The sequence below is a fragment of the Kryptolebias marmoratus genome, linkage group LG4 (genome assembly GCF_001649575.2).
Source record: "Kryptolebias marmoratus isolate JLee-2015 linkage group LG4, ASM164957v2, whole genome shotgun sequence".
Classification (NCBI taxonomy): domain Eukaryota; kingdom Metazoa; phylum Chordata; class Actinopteri; order Cyprinodontiformes; family Rivulidae; genus Kryptolebias; species Kryptolebias marmoratus.
Window position 1 is genome coordinate 7,247,846 of NC_051433.1, and position 25,908 is coordinate 7,273,753.

A 25,908-nucleotide genomic window follows, 5' to 3' on the forward strand; every position below is an offset into this window, starting at 1 on the left:
AATAATGAAAAATGAATGCACACTCATGTTTGATGAACAACTTTCCCACTCAAAGATATCATGAAAAATTGATAAGGCAAAAAAAAGGTAAAATTCTTATTTTCAAATGACCCTTGACGCCGGGTAGACGTGGACTGATGTGCATCTGACCGTGTGACAAACATGATTTTTGTTTCTAATATTCACGGTCATGCATCACGGAGCAGCAGTTGGCAGCACCAGATGCACAGCTGAAAATGAGAAAAGTCACCCAAAATGTTCGGCTGCTGGCTGATTGACAATCTTGATTAAACTTGAATCGGCTGAGCAGGATATTTCTCATCCATCCTTTTGTCATCTAGCTGCTGAATGTGTAATTGCATTTGAAGAACATGAGCTAAAAAACAACAAAAAAACAACACCAATATTGACTTGGAGCCTTTTAACTACACTAAAAATGAATGGTTAACAGAGATAAACAATATCTTGCTTAATTCCACAGTTTTTCCCCTAAACTTTTTTCTTAAAGCAGATTTAAATCTAACAAAATGTTGTGGAATGCAAAACTGAAGATTATATGTTGATTAGAGGAAAACGAGGATGGTAAAGTGCCTTGAAAGATGCCTAATCAGATTTCTGAGAGCTACTCGCAATTAAAAACAGGCATTTGCACTCTATTTGGTGCTGAAAAATTGATTATGTTGCGTCTTCTTGCCAATTCAACCACATAAAAACTAAAAAAAACCTCTGAAGACAAATCATTTTCTAAAATCATAGTTACATTTTATTTATGCCTTCATAACTAAATAGACAATCCTATAACCTGAAGAAAGGAGACAGGATTATCAGGCAATACTGAGTAAATTTTATAAGAAATAAAACAAAAACACAATATATGACAATATATCAAGAAGAATAGTACATTTCTTTTATATCATCTATACATACTCGCAGTATTGTGCTTCGATAAGACTTTTGCAACTAGAACACAGATACGGAAGTTTTTTTTTTTTAAACAGCCCCACAAATCTCTGAGGAGTTCATCAATCCACTCTCCAGGAAAACAAACAAACAAAAACATCATGACCTCACCTCAACTCAAGAGTAAATGGAGCAGAATAAAGATTCTGTCGACTTATCTGGCACATGTGAAAATGAAAAATGGTGCAAAAGAAAATTAGGCAAAGCTCATCAACAAACACTCACTCTCTCTCTCACACACACACACACACATGCACACAGACATGATTATATGAGATGCATCATCTTCCTTTACCTGCTTATCACTGAGGCAAACTTGGTAATTATAATGTCAATGTTCATATAGATATATGTATATTTTCATATAAAGACATAGAAATCAACCAGAAGTAAAAATGAAATGAAAAAAACATGCACTGGACAAATACAAGCATGCATTTACATGATGATGAAACCTGAAATTTTCATCAGCACACTGTTAAATGGTAGATGTTGCACTTCTACCAGCACCGCTCTGAAAGTTTCCCTGTAACACTCGATTACACTCACCGTGAACAAAAATACATTCTCAAAACTAACCACACAGCTGTCGCTTTATGAGTGGCCACAGCGGGTACAACAGATGTTGCTACATGTAAAGTAGAGTAAGCATCATGAATATTGTCACATATGCAGGCGTTGTGTGAATTCATCATGTGTTGCTGTGTTATATAAAGGCATGGGGGTCTCTTTTTCTGCTCTGCTCTCTACGGTGGGGTAACTGTACATCTTCATGTTTTCTTTACTTAATTTCATTTTATTTATTTTTTTGTCTTTTGCAGGAGAGTTCCATGTTGGCAAAGTGTCTCCATGAGTTTTGTCCTTTGCGGCAGTATTCCAGAGGAAAACGCAGAGTTTTGAGTGCTGCATGAAATGTTCTCCTAAAATTAAAATGATATATTTTCAATATTCAGGGCTTTCTCTTCACTTGGCCTTGGGTGAAAATCCTTTGTCTCATTTAATTTGCTTGTTTTTTTTTTTAGTCTTTAAGTAAAAAGTGCTTTTGTTAGATTTAGCATCAGTCTTTCACTGTGCGTCGAATAGTTCTTGCTGTCTTAGTGGTTGGCTTTGGTTGCATAACACGCACGTTGCTGCTTTGCAAGGTTCTGCTCAACAAGTGAAGTCTTCAAAGTTGCCTTGGCCCGGATGATGAGGTAGCATGTTCCCAGGATATGTTGATGGTGTACGAAGGTTCTCACAGGGAGCCTGAGAGGAAAAAAAAAATGGGGAGAAAGAAAAATTGAAGTGTGGGTAATATAAAGTAGAACGAAATATGGAGATGGAGCTAAGAAGTGACTGGCGTCGAAACAGAGGGAAAGTAAACCTGCAAACAGGGAGAAAAGATTGAAAAATTTGCATGCATGAACTAAAAAAACATGATGTGAGCAACAAGTTGGTCCGGGAGGAAAAAAGGTAATAGATTTCTGAGCAACACTATGAAAAATAATGAGAGTAGATCGAAAAAGAAGAAGCTAAGTGAGTCAGGAGGAGCAAACCTTTCCCTTTTGCCTCGCCTGCGCTGTGACTTACAATTAAAGAGACTGGTTTCATTTACCCTCAGATTTAAGTAAGCTGTCACACCTTCCAAAGCTTTAATTCTGGCTTGTCCCTGCTGGTCCTGTCCTACCACTTTGATTAAATTCAAGCCACTCTCCATTCCGCAGCACCTCTTTTCACTCCCCCTCATCCCAATCATTTTCTTCCTCCCTTTTCTGTCGTATCTCTAAATTCCTTTTCCTCCATCTCAGTCTGTTCTCTCTTGTGTTTTTGCTCCTCTCACCAGCACCACCCTGGTGCCAAGTGGGTCCAGCAAAGACAAAGAAGAAAAGAGTTTGCTCCTGTCGAAGCAGTGCAGTCTGACACATTCTAGGTACTTAGCAGCAGCCCACTGACATGGTGTTTCACATCATCCAGGCTCAGCACAGCTCCCCGGTCGTTGTTGCTGCGTCCTTTGTGTTTCTTCTTCATGCATCTGCACAGCTTGTACTTGATCACCTGAAAATAGAGAAGGACCGTTTTACTACTGCTACTCCTGGTTTCTGTCAAGATATTCTTTACTTCTGGGTGGGGGTGGTTCATAATTCAAGTCCACATACATGAACCAGGCAAGCTGGAATGCAAAAGAGATTGACTATATGTGCATAAATCTGCTTCTCCCTAAAGCCTATACTTAGAAAGAAGCTGCTTTTCACCCTGTTCAGCTCATAAACTCATATCTCTAATCAAAAACCTCAGTCAGCATTGCTCACAGAAGATAAAGCACGGAGGAAGCATGCAGCCTGGACAGAGACATCCTGATTAATGTAAAATATATCATAGCGTTAATAAAACCAGGGTTGCTGCTTCTGTTTTAGACTTGTGTGCTGAGCAGCACAAGACTGCAGGATTCTGAGGGAAAGAGGGCTTTTCATGTTTGCCATAATGGGTTTGTATGGTGGCAATAAATGAGAAATTAAACTTGAAGGATTAAATTTTGCCTGCTGTCTTTCATGGCAGAGTTTTAAACCAAATATCCACATATTGTGAGATCTTGCGAGATCTGTTAGAGCTCAAAGAATTGGTTGGGGATGACTCTCAGCTACTACCACATCATATTTTAGTTACTTTCTAAAAGTTTCAATAACACAAATTTAACAATACAGATATGGAAAAGTTAAAGAAAGGATATTTTACAATATTTTACCTCATACAGATAATCAAAGAGCTCAAGAACTGTGAGGATGCTTGCACCAATGAAGAGACCCATCTGACCTCCAATATCCCCTGAAAAACAAGAAGGGGAATAAAAAGATGTGATCATTTTTGCGTGTTATGTTCATGCTTGTAATAGCTATTTGTAGAAGTTGAAAAATGCAACAGAAAACACAGATGTTTGTAATTCTGCAGCTTAAAAGCAACAATAGAATAAAGAGACAGCTTTGTGTCTCCAGGGACCTGAACACCTATTATAAAATGCAAGTGCTTGTGCTCCTGTCACTTAAGATAAAAAGCATCTGTCATGCTGCATACTGCATAATATCTATTCCCCAAAACAAAGGAAGAAAAAAAAAGTCATCCATTTTCTTACCCAGAAGCCCTGCCAACTCGTAGGCTTTCTTTTGTTCTATGGTTTCATAGTTCAGAGCTTCAAAGTAGATATCCAAAACCAGAATGTTATCACTGTAAACAGAAAGGGAAGAACACACGTCTTAAAGCATGTATTGAAAAGTTAGCATGTTATACACGCTTCTGTCAGAGCGTCCTCAGGCAGAGAACAGTGACGGGTGACACCTCCACTTTCTGCAGATACCACAGCAGATGCGTGGAACTGAGCAAATAACCTGCCACTGCTAACTAATGTTCCCTCAGCAGGCTGTCAGAAAGGAACACAAAGGAAATGATGACACTTGTTTGATTTCAACAGAAAGAGAATCAAATGGGATTAGTTTAAGGGCCTGAGGCACAACATCACAATGTTTTCATTTTGAATATCCTCTCTTAGAGAGAAGTCTGACCTTACGATTTGAGATCAAAACCAGGACTTGAAATTGCAGTTTCTTTTTGTAATTTTATTTTCTGTTTGAACTCTTAAAATTGAGGAAAGACATCATAAAGTACCAAACCTAAAGATACTCAGGTGAAACCAAGAGTTAACTTTAAATTAGAAAATGCAATTCACACGTGGTCATATCAATGCAAACATAAAGATGAAAAATGAGCATCTTTGCAGTTCTAAGCATACTGTTGGACTTTAGGAAGAGGACATAATCTCATATCTAAACTACCGCCCATCAGCTCTCCCTTTTGAATGATATGCTACCATATTTCCACAAAAAAAACAGACTAGGCAAACCACAGACTTCTTTCAAACTATTCCTGGACATTTTCTTTCTTCTTTTAGCTGCAATCTTAAATTGCTGCTATTAGTTTAGTCTTTCACCTTCAAAGGAGTTTTTAATAAGGAGTTGTGTATAGTACAGTCAGCATCTTAAATGCAGTGGACAATAATCAGAGCATAGTGTGAAGAAGCAGGGAAGACTCCTGACAGAAAATGCTTTGAATAAAATCACCAGAGAAACAAACCCAAACCTTTCACAAGTTCTCACAAAAACAGCAGTTTTAAAGTTGGTGTTAAAGGAGATTTGGCAGCTGGCAGCATATTGTCACGGATCTCAAAGGATGAGATGGTACATAACATAAAAGGTCAATAAATGCATTTTTGGAGACAAGGTCATTTAAAGATTTGATGGTAAGCAGTAAGATTTAAAAATCAATGAGAAATCTAACAAGAAGCCAGTGCAGAAAGATAATAGTTTTTGTGCCTTTTAGTCTCGGTAATGAATCTGGCTGCTGCAGTGTGAACCACTGGAGACCATGGAGGGAATCCTGACTAATACCCGAGTAAAGAGCATTAAAGCAATCAAGGTAAAAGGTAAAAAGAAAAGCTCTTCCGTGTCCTAGCATCTTTTAGAACTGCTATTTTCATATGTAATATTTTTAGTTAGTCACAATTTAGCTTAACTTGCATACTGTAATTCAAATGAAACCCGTTTTTTTTTCCTATCTAAGTCTGTATCCACTTATTTGGCCCACAAGCTGGGTGTAAAACCTATAACCAACTGCAGTGCCATTATGTTGCTGTAAAAAAAGAGAGAACATAAGTCACTGTGAGGTAAAACCGGACACGTTTTTTTCTATTGATTTTACTTCACCATATAAAATGTTTTTCATCAAACTCAACACTTTGGTCTTCAGACTCTAATTAATGTGTTTTTTTAAGTACTTCAAAATCTGCACATCAGTTGATGAAACTTTATTGGCACAGAGAAACATTTGGCCTCTGTTAAATGTTGGGGGTTTTTTTTAAACAGCAATTTAGTTGAAAACAGATTTTTATCAAGTACTTGTACCTGCTCTACAAGCATCTGTGCGATATAAGTACCTCTGAATGGGCTCCACTGATCTCTGTGGGTTATCTTGGAATCTTTGGATTCACTTAGTGTATTCTTATCATTTAGATCTGATGTGTAGGTCACTTTTTATGTGTCCCCTTGATGTTTTTATTGATGCTTCCTAACGGTCAGCGAGTAACACGTCTGATCAGAGCTGCTGTCAAATAGCAAAAGTCCCTGTTTGCCTAACAAAGCCTCCTTCTCGGCATTTTTCCCAGTAGAAAGTCAAGCAGTGCAGAGTCACACACATAAGTTTGACTACAGCAAACACTGTGCAGCCTAGATAGCAAAACACTTCAACTAATGTTCATTTCTTGGAAATACAAACACTTGAAAAATGAACTACGTGCAGTCCCATCTATCCACAGGGAATTAATAAACTTTCTGAAGGGAGAAGTGCAAGTTTTTTTAACAGCACTCTGGCTACATATGGCGCAATTATCTCCTCCTCAACAGCTCTGCCGGGAGTGATGAATAAAAGATTCAACTATTACTGCACCCTCTTCTCATTTCCTTGAACCACTTTTGATCTTTTCAGCATATTTGGTTAAGAAGAATATTACACTTGACTGATTATTCAAGTAAAGCTCCAACTCAGAGCCTTTTATTTCATTTCCTTATTTTACTGAAAATGTCATGGTTTTAAAAAGTCAACTCGGATAAGAAGACTATTAACCCAAAAACCAACCAATTTTGTGTTCCAGAAAAGAAAGAGAATATTTAATCCTTTTGGTGGCAACAATGATACAAAACAATGTATTAGTGCTGCTTATTTATTTGTTTGTAACTAATTTTTGGTAATAATACAAAATAGGTTTGTTCCCAAATCTTTTATGGTTAAAAGCCTATCATTCCTTGAAGAAATGCTTATTGTATATTTTAGGGAAAGAAGTTGTGCAATGTGTTGTCATCAAAATATAATTGGCACAATGCTCAGGGAGGACCACACTAAATTTTAGCTCAATATCTGTAAAACTGACAGAGTTATAGCCACTGTTGGGTTTTCTAAGTTAAGTTGGCTGTGTCCATCATTTTGAATTGTGTTGAGTCCAAATGTTAATCAGTTGTGGATGTCAATCCAAAAATGACTTTCTGAAAGTTTCATTAAAATCTGTTCAGTGGTTCATAAAATATTTTGCCAACAGAATTGAATCAAGTAGTTAATGACAAAGTTTTAAATCCAGGTCTCTCACAATCGACCAGTGCTCAGTGTACATGTTGGAGTTCATTTTCAGCTACTAACATACAAAAATAACTTATTAACACTGTTGTACAAACTGGTGTTTTTGAGCCTTAAGTACAGCCTTTAATGGGATTAAAATCTTTTGTTTACAATATTATGATTTAAAAGTTTCTAAAAAGAAATAACTTATTTATAGTTAGTTGTGTATTTTAAATTTGTTTAAAAGGAGCAATTTTTGTTTACAATCTTTTGTCAAGAATGAGACTTGTCACAAAGCTATTTGTAAAGTAAAGTTGTAAAATATTTTTTTTGAGTAGAACAGCTTGTGTGCTGGGATTTGTCATTGCTCTCTACTCAATTAGGTTCAGAAAACAAACAAATGTTCTGGGATTTTTCTTTTAAAGTTTTTGAAATGCAGAGCTTTTTTTTCTTCCAAATATAAATTTGAACTATTTTGGAATCGCGGAAACCTTTTTTCTTCGCAGATCTGCACTGCATATTGTTGCTCAGTGCTGTTTTGAGTTTGGACTCATCAAAGTCATCGGTTTTCAATATGAGAAAAGCCATGAGCTGTTTAGAAGTAAACATGAGTTCCTTTTTGATCTGTCAGAATATTGCACATCATGTTAATGATGATCTTTGGGAGTCAACCATCGATCCTGTAAATCTTTAATAAGTACAGTCTGTCTGAAGGTGGACTGATGGAGCCAAAACTCATTAAAAATGATTCTGTTTCCTTTTATCCAGCCTGATGAGCATCAAAAACTCATTTTCTTATCTCCACGCATTGATAAGATTCACACCATTGTGTTGGGTGGGGCTCTGAATCTGCTTTCGCCTTTCAGACGAACAGCTATTCCTATAGAACTGATATTTTTGCTACACATAAGTTTGCAACACTGAATAATTTATCTAAAATAAATGTAAGAGGATATATAGTTTTATGTCTTATTCCTTGAGCTAATTTATGCTTCTCTTTAATTTGTAAAAAAAAAGCAGCCTTGTATCTATGAAGAGGTTTTGTCTTTTTTCAATTCTAATAAATGATTCACAGTTGTATTTTTTTTTCTTATTTTAAAGTTTACATCAAGAAAATGATTTTTTGAAATAAAATTTATGCCACACATACCTAATAGTATAAGAAAGGCAAATAACACTGATTGGTTAAGTGTCTTAAGATTTAAAATAGTGCTGGGAAAGAAAATGTAACAGACACAACACAGCAGCACTATATTTTCATTAAGATGTGCTAAATGGTAATATTACATGCCCCTCAAAATTAAAAAAAAGATGGTGTGGTGATTTCTGAAGTGATGTTCTGCTAAATAGTTATCAATAGTTAGGACCTTACGAATTGTGTCATCAGTCATTGAGCACAGAGTATGGAGAAAGAGGTAAAAGTCTTTGTCCAGGCTAGACTAATAGCTAGACAAATAAATGCCAGTTTTTCTTTATTTTTAAAATAATTTTTCAGTCTTATAAAACAACTTCAGCACCAAAATGACACCAGCGTAAAAGAATGCTACATTAGTTAATATTAAACCTCACACTTTTGCATGACATCATCTGTTTAGTTTGTTGCTGATTTCTCGATCCAACAACATCCGTGTTACTACGCGAATGTAAGTGTGCTCTGAGCAGAGACTCACTGAAATAGACTGTATATTTGTGCTGATGCTGCAAATGTATCCGTCTGCCTGGTCAGTGTGTCTAGTCAGCCCAAATTTTTACTCATCTCCTGGCAGACAGATACTGCACAACGATGTCAAAAGTGTAGAGCTTTAATATTAACTAATGTAGCATTCTTTCACACTGGCATGTTGTTTTTGAAAAATAATTGTTTTATAAGCTTAAAAACAAACATTAATAATAAAAAAGAACTGAGCCTTTTTTTGGCTAGCTATGAGCCTATGGATTCAGACTTTTACCTCTTTCTCCATACTCTCTGCACTATAACTGATGTCACGGCTGATAAGATATTAAGTATTGATTAACTATTTGACAGAACATCACTTCAAAAGTCACCAGACCTTTCCTTTACATAAATTTTATATGTAACAGCAGTTTAAATGTTTTGGTACTTCATGTGAAGTGGCTTCTTAGTCAGCTACAGATAAATGCACTGGACAGTGTCAACACAATGATATGGTAAATGAAAACTCATGGGCAATATGTGACTAAAGATTTAAACTGATCATTGGATAAATAAGACACAAAAATATAACTTACGCAATGTACTGCTCTGTCTTGTTGAATTTCTTGGCAAGGTACTTGGCTGATGCCTTGCTGGGTATTTTGACAAAGGATAGCTCTTTGCCGTACCGAGTCAAGTTGCACGGCGTATCACAAACACAGTAATCATTGTCTTTCTCAACGAGAAAGTCTGGAAAATTAGGATGACAAATAGAAAGAGAGGAGGAAGGCAAACAGAGATTGAAAAAGAGAAGACAGTGGGAAAGATTAATTTACTGTCATCGGAAGGATGACAAACAAAATGCCAGCTGTGTGAGGGGCGTCAACGAGAAGATGCCATGGAGTGACCTTAGAGACCTTTAGAAGAAAAAAAAAAAGATATGAAACACATGCTGACAGAGTCAAAGGGACAGCAGCAGCCAGAGGCAAACACATGAGACGGTGTCACGAAAGAGTGACAGATTGCAAGTAGGTAAGAAAACAAGCAGCCGACATGAAAGGCCCTGAAAGGTTTTCACAGATGGAGAGAGAGGTAGTGTGTGTGAAAAGAAGAGCCTCAGTGCTACCATCATGCTGAAGTAACACTATTATCTGTTATCATCTTGGATCAGGAGCTCTGAACAGTGGGACATACACCGAGAGAGTAAACACACACAAGCAGTATGCTGGTTTATCTCCTTACCTAAGGCAGGATCTGCACACTCCTTGTACTGCTCCGGGGTGCAGTATGGGGCATCTCCTAAGGACAGGCAGAAGAAAGCCAATGAGCTCAGTGTGAAAAAAATGGATTGAGGCAAGAAGATGTGCCCGAAGAAGGACAGAGAACACCAAAATCTGGGCTTAAAATCAATTTTGTGTCAGACTGTCATTACTATCCTTATTACAACTGGATTTTAGTCATCATTTTGATCTTGTCTCTTAAATGACTTCATTCATCACTACTTTAAGAACCTTGTATCCATCCATCTCCCTCTGGCAATCAATCAAGACAGAGTTGGATAAAGACCTGCCATGGACAGAGAGGAAATTACTTCCTTGCTGCAATAATTCACAAAATTTTCTTTAAAAATCACTTTAGAGACAGGAAGATTGAGAAATGAATAGAACCAGAATACAACACGTGGCACAGAGAATTTTAACTGTGTGGTTCACAAAAATCATCTGCACACCAAGACAGCATATAATTGTGATTATCACACGGAAAGATTGTCAGAGGACTGAGACGTTTAAGGTGGCAGGTAAATGTGAGTTAACCAAGACCAGATCCAAATGTTTCCTTGGTGCCAAACCCCTTTTCAATTTGCCATCTGAGATCCTACACAGTGATTAAATGGAAGAGGCAGACAGCAAACGCCAGCTTTAATCACAGCACAAACACAAAGTGAAAGTGGCTGAGTTTTCCGATTCACTGGAGTGTGAAAGTATCTGATTTTCTGAAGTTGTTGCCAAAAAGCTGTTTGTTCCTTGAGCCGGACTGAAACCACTGCCTCACGTGAATGGATTTCCAATAACATTAAACTAACAGCCACTTTAGCACTTTACTGTTACATGGATGCAGAGACGGTGTGTCTGCATGCAGCAGTGGGATACCAGGCATGTGGACCATCCTGCAGTTGCAGTTCTCCACCAGGTATCGAGTCTCACAGTCGATCCTGCAGGCTGTGAGGCTGTAACTGCTAAAGAAGTCCGAGTCCATCGACGTGGACTTGCAGTCTCCCCATGGCGGAGGCAGGTATGTCAACTGAAAGAGACGTAAAACCTGATTAGTCACAAAAAATTCTCTCGTGTGCTGACAATGCTGTAATTTGACCTCGTGCTTTCTGTTAGGAAGATGACAAACTTGATATTCTGTCGACACGAGAGGACATTACACATTAGACCCTGCACATTACGCAAGCCATTTACTGTATTAGACACAGAGGCTGAATCACACCCTTACTTCATGGTGAATGCATCTGTACAGTGGTGGTTATTGCTGCAGCTTTTCTCCTACGCTCCACTATTTCTAGTCTTCCTGTGTGCTGCCCACTCTTCATGCAGAAGCTCAGTAGTACCAGCTGTGTAGTAGAAGTGTACTGGTGAAGGAGTTTCAGTCCTTACAGCTTTGATGCAGAGCAAAAGCCCATGGGTCTCATGTTTTATCCAACAGGTTTATGTTTTGTGTTATTCCTGTGGAACATCTTTAAACTTTGGAGTGCCTTTTATTTGAACAGAACAAATGAACCAGATAGTCAAACAGATTACTCTGGTTACTGTTTTCTCTCTAATCTCAACCTGAGCAGAGTCACCTGTGAATGTTCCCCATTGCCTTGTATATTTGCATACTTGATCTTAAGATGTATTTGTTAAGCTTTCCTTACTATCAAAGTAGGGAGTGGATGTATCAAATTATTATAAATTGCATGTCGTATAAATTCCTCTTCGGTGTCATGTCACTGAAATGTAAAATGAATCTAAAATCTCTGCCAAATCATAAGCTCAATCCTGCCTAAGTGAACACAATTGTGATTTCTGACACACAATCTGTAAAATGTATTAACATTAATAAAAATGACCTATGAAGACACAAGAATTCTCAAGTTTGGTCGTATGGGTTGTAGTTTTTTTGCATATCTATCATGACACCAGCTGGGAAAAATACAACAAAAATATTTGGTGGTGACTTTATATATAATCTATATAATCTAGTTACTGAAAGGTGACAAAAATGTTCTTTTGCAGATTTACAACACAGTTATCACAAAAGTATGACACGATAAAATAAGACTTAGAAAAATTGTGATCAGCTTAAAATCTGTGAGAACTTCCTTTAGTTGTGGCAGTAGTTGGGAAGTACAGAACAAGTCAAAATACAAGATCAAAGCAGCAGCAATATCATCTCAAATCACACACAAAAAGGTACTGGAAATTAAACCTGCAAGTGCTGCAGGCTTGGCATTGAACTAATTGATAGAAATTGGACTTTCTTTGACCGCTCATACTGTGAAGGATGCTGCATAATTTCACGCTTTATGTGCTGCATTCAGGGAAAATAAAACTTTGATTGCTCTTCGTCATAAAACTTTAAGATTATATTTTCTTTAGGAACAGAGTATTATTTTTAGGAGTATATTTTTATACTCAGCATCTGGTCTGTGTGTGACTTTGACCAAAAGAAGCACAGTGAATGAATGAATTAATCCTGACAAAGAGCCAAAGCATGAAGTGCTGGAGAAGACGATGTTCATGACAACACTGTCAAAAACCATCTTGTCTAGTATTTTGATATTTTGAGATTCAATAAACTCGAGAGAGAGGGAAATTTCCAGCATGCCAACCATTTAAAGCAAACTTCCAAAATCCGCCCCATAATTTAAAAAGTACATAAAAAGAAGTGAAAACTAAGATTTTATCAAATATACGAAATGACTTTAATTCAGTAGAAAACCTCACACTACTTTAAAGAGAAAAATGTCTCTGAAGATAATTTTACTACAAAACCTTTGCAACACCAAACATTTCCATGCTGATAAGGGTTAGGCCTGTCAGTAAAGTAATGATGGACTGATTAAAGAATAAAATAAAAAATATCTAAAATATTGACTTATCAAGTTGAGTTGTGCTGAGTTTCTGTGAACTCTGTTGATGATATTATGAACTGTAGATGATTAGATATTCAAAATCTTTCCAATTTTCTTTTGATAAACATTATTCTGAAATTGTTAAACTATTTTTAGATGCAGTTTTTCTGCAGCCTGGTGAACCTCTGCCCGTCTTTACTTCTGAGAGATTCAGCCTCTTTAAAATGCTCCTTTTATACCCATTCAACTTACGGACCTGTTTCCAAATAACCTAATTAGTAGCAGAATGCTTTTCCAGCTGTTTCCTATTTAAACCACTTACTTTTACAGCCTTTTGTTGCACCTGTCCCAACATTTTTGATGAGTTGCTGCAATCAAATTCAAAATCACTTTTTTTTAAAAAGGTGTGATTTCTTAGTTTTAACACATGATATGTTTACTCTGTTCTATTGTAAAATAAAATATGAATTTATTAGATTTACAAATCATTTTATTTTTATTTACATTTTACACAATTCAATGTTTTGGAATTGGGGTTATGCTATAATGAAATCCAGAAAAGGGAAAAATAATGCAATAGAAAAAGTAACTGAGGCAATAGTTATAAATAAACATAAAAACACATAACTCCCTCTTTTGACTAAACAACATATGTCGTAGTGAGATACTGTAACTCTAAATGAATGCTTTTCTTTGCATAAATTTGCATAAATTATTACATCAGTGGTACTCATTTACATTTATTTCGACTTACAAAGGGGACAAAATTTGATGCAATGAATAAAGTAGAAGGCTATAACAAAAAAGACCGTTGTGTTTTCGTCTTATTGGCTCAAACTGTGCATCACCGAGTGCTCACACAGCAATAAATTAAAGGACACCATTGTGATTTAGGAACCTGCATTTTACAATTTGTACCAAAGTGCAAGAGGCAGTCACGGGTGCGACCAACTGGATTTGGTTATTAATAACCCAAGGAGATGTTCAAAATGCACACACACACACAAACATGCATTCATGAGCACATAAAAAGATAGCTTCAAGTAAAACCATATCAGGAAACCATAATGAGTCCTTGGTTTAATTTCACATTAAAGACATTTCCCAAAGTCAAACAGAATATAAAAACATAACGGCTGCATGCAGTGTAATAATCAATAAAAGGTTCATCATCGTGTGAAGTTCTGCTATTTTAGGTTCTCTACATTTTCCAAAGCTTTGCAACCTATTGAAACAACACTGTGCCAACATTTGTTTTTAGGTAGCTAAACGTCAGCCAGTGTCAATAGAATTAGGCCTGACGTACAAGATTTGAAGACATTTTAGTGTACTATTAGCTGTTTAATGACCTCAAGGAGAAAAACAAATCACAAGAAGATGTTGACCTCGATATTTCATTCATTAACTGAGAAAGGCAGCGAATAAATGTTAGAAAAAAGGGCCGCTAACAAGACTCAATGGACAGCAAAAAAGACAGGATGGAGGAGTACTGATGGAGGAAACATTTGTAGGTTTTGTTTTGGATTTTTTTTATGTTAAGAACAGGAACATTGCAATTTTTTCTTTTTATGGGATCACAGTGAGTGACGGCTTGGCCGGAAGAAAAGTCCCTGACATCTTTACACTACAGGACTGCTGAAGCAGAGAGCTGAATGAGTGTGAGCAAACTGCATTAGATTAATGAAGACTGAGCCTGCCAGGCAAAGGAATAAATAAACAGAGACAGAGAGAGGGGAGGCAGAAAATGGAGAAATGGAGAATGATCTTAAAGAGAAGACTGTATTAGCAGAACTGTAATGAATGTAGATGAGGGTGAGGAAGTAATGGCGCCAGACTGAAATAAAGAAAAACAAAGAAGCATACTTTCCTGCAGATGCGACATTGGCAGCATGCAAAATCCTACTGCAGCCTGCCACCACAGAAATGCACTGACTAGTAATGTGGACGTGGATGGACTGAGATCATGCCAAAGTCCCCCTTTTCTCCCCTCCATTCATTATGCATGAATCTGTAGCATATTAGGGACCAGTGCTAACGATTTGTTTTGCTGCGAACTAGCCATCGCACCCACAGAATTATTCACAGCTGAGAGGAATAACCTACATACACTTCATTTCACTTAACAAGACCAACACTGACAAGCTGACCGGGCAAAGTTTGTGTTCTTTATTTATGCTAAAGCCCCATGTGGGTAACCGTTAGGATCTAAGGTCTCTGAGGAGCACGCAAACGCGAACAATCCCTTCAAGTGCATTCTGGCATTGGCAGCTTAATTAAAGGCTTTTCAGGCACCCAAACTGCCTCATTTAACCTGTCTCGTATCAAAAGGGGATAAAAAAGCTACTGTACTTTTCTTCAGATTTGTTTTCCAGGCAAAATTGTATTTTCAACGTCCTTAGCATTAAAGAAACACACCACTGATGCTTAAAAAACAATAGTGTGGACCTTGTGGACTGTCCTATTCAATTTCCTGGTATTTGAACAGAAACAAAACAAAACAAAAAAAAAAATCCCTTGAGCAGTACATGTGACATGCTCCTCTTCTAGGTGGTTCAGTCATTTAATCTAGAAGGTCTTTTTCCTTTTTTGTCAGCGTACACATTTGTTTCAGCAGAATTATTTCTAAAACAGACAATAACAGAGCTTGAGAGTTTGTGCACATTGGTGCAAACACTTTGTAGCACAAAGAAGCAACACATTCTAAGCAAAACAAACAGAATAGCTTGTATTAGAGCAGAGGATTGAATGAATGTTTATGCCACAGTCTTCACAGTAGATACAAGTGTTTTTGTGAGGTACAGAGATCTCAGTGAAGAGCAATCAGTAAGAGGGGCTAAACCGAGGTCAAACCTTGAAGAACAAATAAGTTGTATGATTTCACAGTAGAGAAAAAAACTAAACACTGTCCAAGATGTGTTTGGTCTTTGATGATGCTGCTAGACATCTTTTCCTTCCACCTAATATAAAGTTACTTTTGGCACTGTGGGTAAAGACTGTATAGAAATATGTCCGAAGCCACTTTCAAGTCTAATTGCTCTAATTTTATTTTGTCCTGTGATTCTATGGTTACTTACAGCTCCAAAAAGTTCCTGTAACAGAAGAGTCTTTGTCAAACCAAATAAGAGGTATTTAATGACCATTTAAGATTTCTTCTCATGCCTACATTCAGATAACCTTGTTTCAGACATGCACTTCTTTTCATTAATTGGACGAATGTGTCTCAGTAACTGAAATTCCCCCTTTTTAAATTTTTCCTCAAAATCTGGCTTCTGATGAGCTGTTCAAACAAAATCCAACAGATCTTATATTTAAATAATAACTGCAGTGCTGTATATATTTTTAAATTACATGGCTTACAGATAACAACTACTTGCAGCACCTGTTTCAGTCTATTTTTAAAGTATTTGGGCCATATAAACAAGAGAAAACTGTTTTAAAGCAGTTAAACTGTAGGTCAAGTGTCTGTCTCTCTTCTGGATTTTTTTTTTTACATTTATTGTTCTTATCTACTACTGTTTAAACACAATGTTGTATGTTTGTTAGTAAGTCAGGAGATTGTCTTTTGTTTTTGGCTGCAAAACAACATTTTATGTGAAGAAAAAACTGTAACTCTAATATATTTTTACTTGATGGTATGACTTCTCATCCAACAATCAAGAGCAATAGCAAATACAGTGTCCTCAGGTGAAGTAAAGATTCATGTTTTCCTTTAGCTGATTGCAAATATTCTCCTACAGTTGTGCTATTAAAACCTCCCAAGAGGCATGCCTGAATGAAGTTTGAGGAACAATAACTCAAAATTGAACACGTAAATGCTTTAATAAATTATCACAGTCATAAATATTTCATACACCTAGTTGAAAAAGGCTTTACAGTTGCTGACTTTTTTTTATTGTTTTACTTTACTTTTGAAGATGGGAATGGGTGGAATGAATCTTTTGAAGATAATCTTCATCATCTTGGGCAGAAAAAAGGAAAAAAAATGTTATCCAAACAGCACTCAGACAGATGTTGTCCTTAATCTCCATAGGCCGTCTCTGAGCTGCATGAAATCAGCCCAATCATAGAGGTGTTGTACCCAAAAGTGATAATGGTATTTGCTGGGTGAATGTAGAAGCATTTGTGCATGAAAAGTGAGAACAAAATGGGCTTGTGTGCAACGTTGTCTGGGGATTTGATGTTACTGAGTTTGACAACCACTTTAAGGGCAAGTATGGTACTGAAGGCAAAGATAATCTCGACAAAACAACATTCATTCATATGTATTTGGAACAGAAGAGCTGCATCTCTTGCAAAACTTGTAGCATGGATCTCACCAGCAGGGGCTTTATGAATGTTTTTGGAAAAGATTGAGGCCATTTTACTTCGCAATTATTGCCTTTTGCGTATAAAGTGTCACCAATCCTGTGTGTTCATTTTCAGTTTTTACAACCATGTTCATACTGGCGAATACTGAGTTTGTAATGAGATAAAAACCACAATGTCTGCGTTATTGTTTTTTTCTTTAAGTACAGACCATAAAAGTTACATAGATTTAAAAAATAGTTAAATGTTAAAACAATTTACATACATGAATAACTACCTGTAGTATAAATTCAAGTCTGAAAACAAATGTGACTAAAAGACCCATAATGTACACATATGCATTTACTATGCTATTCTTACTGTGCTGCAGTAGTTTAAAATATAATTTCTAATATGTTTGATTGTAATTAGTTATTTGATGTTTAAGAAACACCATGACTGTGTGTGAAGGAGTGCAGGCCCTACATCCCAACTGTGCAAAATCTGAATCCAAAAATACAATCTGGCAACGCCCACAAACTGGATACTGCCAGCTTCAATTTCAAACAATGGGAGGGGGTGCTACATCCATCTTTTTTTATGTCGATGGTTAACAAAGAGAATTGTTAAAAATATATGTAGAACTGTGGAGTTTCGTAGGTTTTGGTTATAACTACATTTTTGTATTTCAACAATTGGAATATTTTTTATTAAAAAAGTGAATAAGGTGTACCCGAGAGGCAAAACAAAGATTCAACAGTGAGTGTGGCTCAACCCAAGATTGTGTTTTACAGGGCAAGGCTTAATCAACTCTTGCAGAATCATCGGGGGTACGCATGGATATCTGAACTTTAAAGATATCCCCCACCTCCCCTCCCATAATCTTAAAATACATTTTGACAATGTGCGCTGGCATGCAGCATCTTATCAAGTGGTTGCATACGAGTTATTACAGAGTTCATGAAACTACCTCTTTGAAGCCAAAAAATAAGTAATCTTATAAATACTCCCAGGGGAAATTTAATTTTACACATATGAGCTGTTTACTAGGTTTGAGAAGTATTACAGCATATGTGAGAAAAGTTGCATAGAGCTTTCTGTATTACAGAGAAAAAGATAAATGGCTTTGAGTCCTGTGGCTTCGAGACAGTATCAGTCAGGACTGAAGATTTGATAGTTTTGCCAGGTATAACACTCTGGTCTCATTTGCTTTAGTAGATTTGGTTTAACTGCTTTCCAGACTTATATGTGATAATGATATGATAATGATTTTTTTTTTCAGATTACATTTTTGAAAAATAACACTGTAAATTAGCTGTTACTAGAACACACTCGAACCATCAGAGGTTAAAGTACATTGTAGGTGATACTGGTTTCATGTTTTAAACATATAAGCAATAACCAACAATTACAAAATGACAAAACTGTTTTGTAATTGTGACAATGTTGCAAGAATGCAATGCAAAACCACAGGGACGATTTGAAGGCAAGACCAGCAATCGAAGTAATTATTCATCTTTATTCAGAGATAAGAAATAAGCATAAATATGATAATAAAATGCAAAATTCCAAAGGTTTTCAAAGATTGGTAATCTTGAGTCATTGTCATTTGTTTTCATTCTTTTGGCAGAGTAAATGAGAATTTCTGTTGCAAACAAAGCTCTTTTGAAATCTTCATAATTGGACTGAAATCCCAGCTTTACTTGGTTCTTTCTAAGACAGAATATGCAGTTACTTTAACATGTCTTCAGTATTTTGCAGGGGGTTCAAAAGTAGCCAGCAGCCGGCAAAAATGGCAACATAAAACCTGCATTTTTGCCAGTTACTTTTCACTGATTGACCAAAAATATGTTGTAAAAGAAGAGTCCCTGTGTTATCCCTGATGTGCATAATGATGCAAAAAATAAATGGTGATTTTTAGTGATGCAGCATGTATAAAAAAACCACAGTGTTTCAGAAGCTAGACAACCACGATGAAGCAGTTCATTTCTGGTTGGAGTTTCAAGCTGCTTTTTAGACTTTCAGCCACAACATGTCACCAAACAGGATAGTGTTGAAAAGCTTTGAGTAATGAACCCGTTTTCAAAACAAGCTTCATTTGGCCATCACAAGTGATTTTCTTCCTCCCCGAGTTTGTTTTTGATCCTTTTTGTCAATCCATGGGGAGCAGCCATCTTTGAGCAAGCAAGCAGGCGTCATTGTTGTAACACCACTACTAACTGGACAAGAGTTCTCCTTTATCTGACGAGGCTTCTGATTGGTTGTTTTCCATGCTGTTCATGACAGACGCCAAAATATCCGAGAAAAGAACGTTTGGTTGCAAAAAAGAGTGCCAAGACAATATATTTCAAATCTCCAGTGAATGTTTTTATTTAGTTCTTATTTCAGGTTTACTGGCTTAGGAGGTAGTTCCTTGTTTGGCTAAATAAATTCTACCTCTGATTTTATGAAAACTCCAAAAAGCCAAAAAATTTCACAAATTGTCCTCAAAAACAGATGATTTTGGATTCTTCAAACACCCTCCTAGCCTTGTTCCAAATGCCAGGAAAATGCATTTCTGATATTCTAAATCCCCCCCCAGCTGCCCCCTTGGCTGATCACCCAGTGGATGGTCAGTTCCCTACTTTTTCTATATAGCCCGAATACTCCAGAAACTTTTGAACCCCCTGATTTTTCTCTCTTCTTAGACATACCCGTTGTTCCTGACAGGAGACGAAGGTCTGAAACCCTGGTGCCACTCCGAAGCCCAGCTGGTCTATGAAGGGCGGCTCGTCCTGGGTGTGGATCTGAACTTTGATCCCTGCTTCAAATGATGTCTCATCTGTTGACAGTAAAAGGTTAAGACAGTTACAACTGAGATGATAATTTGTATGCACACATCGGCCTATGCCAGCTTACAAAAAGCTGTTTCTACGAACCAGATGGAGCTAAAGCTTTGAAGAGTCAGACTATGTTTGAGCCTGGGAGGGAAAAACAAACTGGAACCCAAAAGGGACAGAGAATCATATTTCAGCTAGAGAAAACCAGTTTTGGGCTCTGATTGCTTATTCATCAAAATCCAAATGACATTATACATCATGACTTTTCATGAATGACAAACCCGCTGTGGTCTTTTGGGAGTTTATAATATCTTGAATGAGGAGTGAAAGGATAAATTAGATGGACTTTCGATCTAGATTAGTTGATGACAATATTTACCCCACAGGAGCCTTTTTTACTGTGAGGGGAAGTCGTAGTGAAAGTATAAATTAATAAATAAATGATGATGAGGATAAAAGAAAATCAATACAGCTGAGAGATTTCTTCCCCACCGCTCTGTGATGTATAGATTTTAAATCAAGCAGATGGGCCTGTTTAATTCTGAGTTGGGTGGAACCCCTCAATCACATGCAAACTCAAACTTATACTTGAGCAAACATTTTTCTATCACAAGTGCAGTGACCTAAAAATGCTTATTGCAGTGATGGCAGGTTGGATTCAAGAGATTTAGCTCCTGTGAGAGCTGGCTTGGTGATAAAGTAGGATGTCTGTTTCCCGCCGCCTTTTTTCTCCTCGGTTGTCACTTGGTATCATCATCTAAGTGCAAGGCTTTTTCACTATTTTCAATTAGGGAGCTTGGAGATGTGGCTGGAATTCAGCAAGAAAGCCTCAACAAAATGTGACAGATTTTAACTCTAACATATTGCTTTGGTGAGACTGAATATCAAGCCATTTTGTGCTGCTGCCAAAACAAATGCCTGAGGCTTAAAGATGCACATATAATAGGAAGCGTCCCCCACTTCTCATTTATAAAAGTACAGGCCATCTTTAAGTCATGGCCATCCATTGTCCTTATAACAATAAATTATTTCACTTTCTCACAAAAGAATCCCAGGTTTGCACAGAGAATTTCTCATCTGGGAAGTCGATAAAACCAGAGACAGTTAATAAAATTACAACCTTGAGGGTTACAAGTCTAATAAAATGTCCCAACCAACAAAACAAATAAATATTTTCATGCTGATTTTACTCTCTTAGGATAGATAGCATGTTTTAATTCCTTTTGTCCGCTGCAAAAATAAACTAATTGAAGTTTAATCTCTAGTTGTTTAAATTTAACAGCACATTTTTAAAACTATTTTATATTTACCAAAACAAAATGAAGTAAGAGATTCAAAACAAAATATCTGTAAAGTAAACTGCAGACCCTTTTATTTTAATTTGAAATACTTTTCATTCAAATTTAAGCAAGGCTCATTTAGCTTGAATATTTAGAACTAGAATCTTTGAGGTGTTTGGTGAATTGTACAAGTAACTAAAGCTTCAAATAAAATACTTTATTTTTGTATTTTGTTGGGAATCTAAAGCTTGCAGACTCAAAGAACTGGCGCTTTTTTTTCTGTGGTTCTTTATCAGGACTTTACTGATGCTGTCTTTAGTTTTTTTACTAGCCTTTTAGCATTTAATTTGACCCTGATTAAGTCAACTTTACCTTAAAAAAATCTCTGATTTGCTTGCACCAATATGTCTGAGGCTTTATATAGTCTGGATGTATTGTACGGTGCTTTGCTGTACTGGCAGAATCTGAGTCGACAGATTCCTGTACATGTCAGAATTCATCAGGCTCCATCTGTCCGTTGTCATATCTGAGTAAAGCAGTGCATTAGAAGCCATGCGTACCCATGAGGTTAACCTGAATTACAAGCGATACGAGCTGCACGCGTTACTTATGCTTCATGTCTTAAACTGTTTCAAACATTCACCACATTTTTTCTGTAACTCTTGTGAAGGCTGATCTCAGTTTTTCTCTCTAAAAAAATGCTGTTCAAGAACAGATTAGATTTTTTTTCTATTCTTAAGACTTGACGATTGGTTTGCACCTTATGGTGAACTCTGCGTATTTTCTTTCTTGATAGATCTGAATAATAATACACAAACTTTCTGCGGACTGTTTTTCGTGTGGCCGGAATTGTGAAGAGGGTTTTCTTTACCATCAGAAGAATTCAGGGATCAACCTCCTTTATATTTTGTAGGGTTTTTCATTAGGTTGAGCTCAATGTGTTTTTATTTTTGCTACTCTTATTTTGCTGCTATCTGGTAGATTTGTGCAGTTTTCACAGCATAAGACTGGTCTGTTTCACTGGCATCAAGAGATTCTTTTTTTTTTTCACCTCATGTTGTGGGTTCACAGCCGAAATCAAGACCAGACCGTGTAACGTCTTCTCTTCATAGTGGATCTGCCACTCTTGTTTTCTGTGGATGTCCAGGCTAGGTGTGTTCTGATCTTCTCAATCTTGTATTGCTGATAACTGTGAGGCGATTTTGTTAAGGTTTTACCACCCAGATTTGGTTTCTTTTACTTTAAATCAGAGCTTTTTTGAGATTCCAGCCTAACTATTTTACTTTCTGAACTGATAAAGAAATATTGAAGGGCAGTTTGTGAAAAAAGTTCTAAATTAAAAAATAACCAAGCCATGATTTTCTTTACCATTGTTATTACTGGATATTAATATACTCAAATTAAGGATGAAGGTGTACTCCTTAAATCATCGTTCAATATTTATCTAAAATAAAAACTGTTCTAGTCTCTTTTGTAACAAATTTTCAAGTTTTAACTTCTTGTGATGCCAAAGATGGTTTAAACAAACCATCTAAACTCTAAAGAATATTCAGATGCATTTAAAAAGTATCTGAATTTCACAGAATAAAAAAATAGAATTTTATCCAGTGGAATAAGCTGGATAAATGTAAAATTATGAAAAGTAAACTTGAAGGCCATAACGAGGATTAAAGAGATCTTTATATATCTATTTTCTCTGCATTTATTTAACATTGAGAAATGCTTGGCAACCTTAGGAGTGGCAGTGAAGAAAATTATTCCACATTATAGACAGCAAAATGTTCAAAGCTGACATTTTCTCCATAAAATCCCAAAGGTGCTCTGTGAGATTTAGGTCACGGCTCTGGAGGGTTATTCTAAGACTTTTTTATTCCCTTGAGGAGGATATTTTTTAAACAAGCTGCTGATCCTGCTGAGAGATCCACTTCTGTAGCTTGAAACATTTCTTGGCAGCTTTTAAGTTCCTACATAGTTCATCGTGACACCACTGACACAAGTTCATCTCTATATTTGTAGAAAGGAAACACCTCTGTCAACATAGTTTACTACATCCTTAGCCTTGCCGAGATTATGCAGTCTATTTGCTACTGGACTGAACCTTGTCTCATTTTAAACCATTTCAGATCAGAGCAGAATATAATTAACCATCTGAAAAAAACAGTAAAACGTAACAAACACACTAAAAACTCACTGGGTTAAAAACAACCTAATTTATAACCCAGCTTTTGGTCAAATTTGGACCAATCCAAGCCTGGGTAGTTTTACCTCAGGAGGTTTAAAATATTAGTTTGACTCAGTATACTGGGTTAGGTTTTCTACCCAAAAATGTGGGTAAAATGACTAATTTATTGAACTAGAACTACTAACAAGTTAGATTAAAAAGACGAGTTACTGAATAATTACATCTAGGTAGTACTAACTATTATTAATAGTTATTTTAGGAATTCAAACCCACTGTCCAGTGCAAACTTATTATAAAGCAGGTTAACCAGATTAAACATGTTGTTGTCACTGTCTTATCTTTAGTTAATACATCTTAAAGTATAAGTACAGTCAGGTCTACTTACTCAGATGCTCAAATCAAGCCAATCTCTGACCCTCCAGCTTCAACCCAAGGATTAAAGTTTTCTAATTCCAATAATTTTTCTTTTGATGTTTCAGTCCATTTGAAGGTTTTCATGTCTTCATTCTTTTTAAATTTAGTTTGGTTTCTTGCCTTGTTTCTTGCATAGATTGTATTAGTTGATTACACCTGCATCACTTTTCAGCTTTGCTTTCAATTGCAATAATGTATCAGTACATATAAAAATAATAATTTCCGACATTAATAAATGCATGGCTACAGTGAGAAATAACACTGGAGATAAATACATGCTCACAGATTGGCATCAGTTATAAAAAATTGTTTTAGCCATGTGATTAAACCCATTTCATGTTTGATTGAGGTTTTTCTGTCATTATTGCTGTTGTTTTATTTTTATTTTTTAAGACTGGGCTGTCTTTGATGTTAGTCTGAAGACTGTTTTAAACAGCTTATTAAACTTAAATTATTCATTTTGTTAGTCCTAAAGCATTAGACAGAGTGCATACCTATGAACAAATGGGTCCATGTTATTCTGAAATGTCTGATTTCTTGTGTATTATTCACTATAATCCTAAGTACTGAAGAGGTCACACAAAAAGTAATGAAAATTTCAACTGTGTCTCCAGGTGACCACAAACAAAACACAAAAAAATGTGTTTCCTGTAAAATAAAAGCATTAGTAAAAGCTCCAGTTTGTGTGCAGATAATCTTTGTTCTCTGTATTTGTAAGAAATGCATTGCATATTTTTCAAGTGAATAGAGAAAAGCCACTTTTACAGCTTCACTTTTTTTAAAAGTGAAGGTTAATTCTACAGTGTTTCCCTGCAGTCATTAGCAGAAATGTTTGCAGTATGTTTCAAATCCTTTTGCGTGTGTTCCCTTTTTTTTTTACAGTGCCAGTTCACATTTGCACTCAGTGATGAGCATCCTGGTCTTCTCCTTGTCGGATATTGTTTGCCTGATGCACTGAAAGGCTCCCTGCGTACTGAACCTTCGTAAGGCAAGCCTGTTTGCTGACCTTGATTCTCTCTCCGAGTCGTGCAGCAGAGCCTCGTTGGGAGCTTCCACTCCAGTCGTTACAGTGAATGACCGCATTTAGCATTCTGGGGGTGTTTATGTTTATAAATGTGGATGCACAACATGATAAAGGAAATGAGGTTTATGATTCATCACTGTGTGAAGTTCAACACTGCGAGTTTTCTTGCTGTTAAAAGGAGAAACCCGAGGCGATTAAACCGGCACAGCTATAGTTCAGGGCAACAAGCCAGACTTGACAAACAGGTAATAAATACTGTCTTTACAGGAACAATCAAATGCCAATCTATAATATTTACACACAGAACAACATAGCCAAACACTGAAAATAACCTAAAACAGCATATTTTTATGAAGTCTAGTTCATTGCTAAAAATACTGTCATAAAAACATAAATTAATATTGAATCATTTTGTATGTGTAAAACATTGGATCAATGTATGCATTGTATTTGCTGGAACCTTAACTTTTACCACTCCTCTTGTAAAAGTCCTCAGTGATTTAATGACCTTATATAAGGAGTGTTTAATAATGAAGTAATTAAATCATAGAGGCGTGGAGTAGCTGTAGCTTGTATTTAAATATTGTAGTACAGATGATGGTTCCCTGCATTGTGCCTTTAGTTTAATAATGGCCGTGAGTGCAGACTTTTTGTGACATTAATTTCTCAGTGCCCTATAAAATATTGATATGAACACAGCAGCATACACAGCTGCGTTAAAAAAATCTAAGAATCAGGATCTGCCTGAAGCAGGACGGGGAAACTCTGCAGATGAGGGGTTTGACCCTGAATGGAGGAGCTTGTAGCTGCCAATGATTCTTATTCCTACAATTTTTTGATTCATGCAGCTTTGAAGCCCATCTTGACAAGTAATGCAGTTGTATCAAACCAGAGTTAAATTATTTTGAGTCATGCTAGTCAATAACATCTTGAGGAAGGAATTCATATTGCCTGTCACCTTTCATGAATTATAAACTGAGATCACCCTACGCTGAGAAAAGACAGAGTTATAGCTGTTTCAGTTAAACCTTGTAAATGA

The 25,908-nt window shown here is 36.4% G+C and overlaps 1 protein-coding gene across 4 annotated transcripts in view; it reads right to left on the minus strand.

Annotated features, from left to right (window-relative positions):
• Nucleotides 1-821: 821 nt before the first annotated feature.
• asic1b (acid-sensing (proton-gated) ion channel 1b) overlaps nt 822-25,908 on the minus strand; it is a 161,711-nt gene continuing 136,624 nt past the window's right edge. For all 4 annotated transcript variants that reach the window (XM_037975103.1, XM_017408690.3, XM_017408688.3 and 1 more), the window contains 8 exons: nt 19,844-19,971; nt 10,897-11,047; nt 9,989-10,045; nt 9,343-9,496; nt 4,067-4,158; nt 3,683-3,762; nt 2,893-2,994; nt 822-2,205 (listed from right to left, as the gene is read on the minus strand). In XM_037975103.1, the coding sequence (XP_037831031.1) occupies nt 2,110-2,205; nt 2,893-2,994; nt 3,683-3,762; nt 4,067-4,158; nt 9,343-9,496; nt 9,989-10,045; nt 10,897-11,047; nt 19,844-19,971 (860 nt within the window). In that variant the 3' untranslated portion in view covers nt 822-2,109. The remainder of the gene's footprint in view (nt 2,206-2,892; nt 2,995-3,682; nt 3,763-4,066; nt 4,159-9,342; nt 9,497-9,988; nt 10,046-10,896; nt 11,048-19,843; nt 19,972-25,908) is intronic.